We start from the raw sequence: 2525 nt of genomic DNA, 5'->3' as shown, positions 1-2525 counted from the left end.
GCGGGAATGGTACACAGGCTCCATACTCAGATATGAGAATCGGGGTGTTTTCTGGCCCAAGGGCAGGCCCTCCCTGTTTGGGAAGCGGGACAGCCACAAAGGTGAAAGGCTTTCTCAAACCCACAATGGCCCCCTGTGTCTGTGCAGCATTCAAAGCATCGGAGAGGACTTGGGCAGATATGGGCAAGTCACTTCCCCTAAGCCCAAGACCAGTGAAATCCTGACTATAACAGCAGTTCCCAGGCATGGCCCTACGGCTTCGCCGGCTCTTCTAGTCATAACCTAGTGCTCCCATTGCCCAGGGCACTGTCCATGCACACATTTTAATGACAAATCTCTTTAACCACGTAGAGGTTTTTATTGAACTCAAATTCAGGGGCTCCAAAGCCTGAGGACAAGGGAGACTGGGGGTTGCACTCAGAGGCCCAGGCCCCCTCTGGGCTTTACTCCCCATCCCACCTCCCCTCACCCCTTCCTGACTCAACAAGGTCTCAGTAGCTACAGATCTAAGCTACCCCACTCTAATTAAGTAACCCTCCCCGCCCGCCCCTCCCCCATCTAGCGCTTTGCCAAGCAGGCGTCCATGAAGGGGCACGCTGCTGCTGAGGCCAGCTCTCTGTTGACCTCTTTCTGGATTCTTCCAGAGCCTCCTGCTGCCTGTTTGGACTACCTCCAACCCCTCTTCAGTACCCATTTCCCATAAATCTCCAGGGCATATAGCTTTCTCCTCCCTAGCCCCCTCTCCTCCTAGAATCCTCAACTCCTCCAGCTTTTCCGCTATTCTAAAGGTTTCTCTGGCTCCGTCCCCTCCTCTTCTGCCCCCTGACCAGGCCCCAGGTCAGCGACGGCCAGCGGCGTGGGTCCGCTGGTGGCGGATGAGGTCGGAGCTCTGGGAGAAGGCCTTTCCACAGTCATCGCACTTGTAGGGCCGCTCCCCGCTGTGGACGCGGTGGTGCTGCAGCAGCGTGGAGGAGCGGCAGAAGCCCTTGCCGCACACAGCACACCTGTAGGGCCTCTCGCCCGTGTGGGAGCGCTGGTGCTGAATCAGCGTGGAGGAGCGATTGAAGGTCTTCCCACAATCCGGGCAGCTGTAGGTGCGGCCCGGCAGGTGGGTGCGGGCGTGGATGGCCAGCACGGAGCTCTGACCGAATCGCTTGCCGCACTCGGGGCACTTGAAGGGCTTCTCGCGGGCATGGCTGCGGGCGTGGGGGATCAGGGCCGAGCGCTGGGAGAAGCTCTTGCCGCAGATGCCACAGCTGAAGGGCCTCTGCCCAGTGTGCACCCGCTGGTGGCTCCGCAGGGATGAGTTCTGGCTGTAGCACTTGCCACACTCGGGGCAGCTGTAGGGCCGCTCGTGGCTGTGGGTGCGCTGGTGCCGCAGGAGGTAGGAGCTGTCTCCGAAGGCCTTGCCACAGTGCGGGCACTTGTAGGGCTTCTGACCAGAGTGCGTACGCTGATGGCGAAGCAGGTAGGAGCTGTCGGCGAAGGCCTTGCCACAGCGGGGACACTTGTAGGGCCGCTCCCCCGTGTGGGTGCGCTGGTGCTTGATGAGGTCGGAGCTCTGGGAGAAGGCCTTGCTGCAGACCTCACATTTGTAGGGCTTTTCGCCCGTGTGGATTCGCTGGTGCTGGATGAGGGTGGAGCCCCGGCCGAAGCTCTTCCCGCAGATGCCACAGATGTTAGGCCGAGGGCCCTGGCCCCCCCTGGCCCGACCGCCCCGTCGGCCTGAACCCCGAAGGGTTCCTGTCAGGCCCAGAGGATTCTGGAGCATCTCAAACTGGGGGGTGGCCAGCAGGGCCCCCGTGGGCATCTCAAAAGGTGGCCCCAGGGGAAGGTCTGCTGCGGGCTGCTCCCCGAACCCCGGTGTGAAGGAGTCCAAGGGATGGACCCCCAAGGGGATGCTCAGGGGACTCTTTTCCTCGGGACTGAGAAGCACCTCTGGACCTTCCTGGAATTTGGAACTTGGAGCTTCAAATTCAGGGCTCTGGGTTTTGAACTCAGGGTTCTGGGGTTCGTACCCAGGGCTCTGGGGCTCATACCTCGAGCTTTGAGATTCATACCCAGGGCTCCGGGGTTCATAGCCAGGGCTCCGGGGCTCATACCCCGGGCTTTGTGGTTCAAACTCAGGGCTCTGAGAATCTGAATCAGGGGTTCTGGGTGCAAATTCGGGGCTCGGGGGCACAAACCCAGGGCTTCGGGACTCAAAACCTGGGCTTTCAGGCTCAAACCTGGGGCTCTGGGGTTCAAACTCTGGGCTTTGTGACTCAAACCCAGGGCTCTGGGGTTCCAGCCCAAAAGGTATCTCTTCCACCTCATAGTCCCCAGTGCTTTCTTGCTGAGAAATTTCCTCTTCCTCATTCTCACGCATGCTGCCTGCAGGATCAGAGAATTACAGAAAACCCAGATTGTGTGGAGCCTGGAAGGTCGCTGGGTCCCACCATTAATTAGTTGCACCAGCCTCTCCCTGCTCCTCAAACATGGTCGCTGGCCCTCGTGCAGGTGCTGAAATTCCCACCTTCCCCACA

At 60.0% G+C, this 2525-nt stretch overlaps 1 protein-coding gene across 2 annotated transcripts; it reads right to left on the bottom strand.

Moving 5' to 3' along the window:
• Positions 1-336: 336 nt before the first annotated feature.
• On the bottom strand, positions 337-2511 carry ZNF768 (zinc finger protein 768). 2 transcript variants are annotated; one of them, XM_006774092.2, is made up of 2 exons: positions 2103-2510; positions 337-2039 (listed from the first exon to the last, which is right to left on the bottom strand). In XM_006774092.2, exons 1-2 carry the CDS (start codon positions 2366-2368, stop codon positions 839-841), a joined length of 1467 nt encoding a protein of 488 aa, XP_006774155.1. In that variant the 5' UTR covers positions 2369-2510; the 3' UTR covers positions 337-838. The 2 variants fall into 2 exon arrangements, with proteins under 2 accessions (XP_006774155.1, XP_006774154.1); XM_006774091.2 differs by having other exon boundaries at positions 337-2511.
• Positions 2512-2525: the final 14 nt, after the last annotated feature.

Source organism: Myotis davidii, unplaced genomic scaffold, assembly GCF_000327345.1.
Source record: "Myotis davidii unplaced genomic scaffold, ASM32734v1 scaffold1047, whole genome shotgun sequence".
NCBI classification, from domain to species: domain Eukaryota; kingdom Metazoa; phylum Chordata; class Mammalia; order Chiroptera; family Vespertilionidae; genus Myotis; species Myotis davidii.
This window is presented reverse-complemented; position numbering and strand designations above follow the sequence as displayed.

Coding starts and splice junctions, on each gene's coding strand:
- ZNF768 (XM_006774091.2), bottom strand. CDS start 2,368: ATGCGTGAGAATGAGGAAGAGGAAATTTCTCAGCAAGAAAGCACTGGG.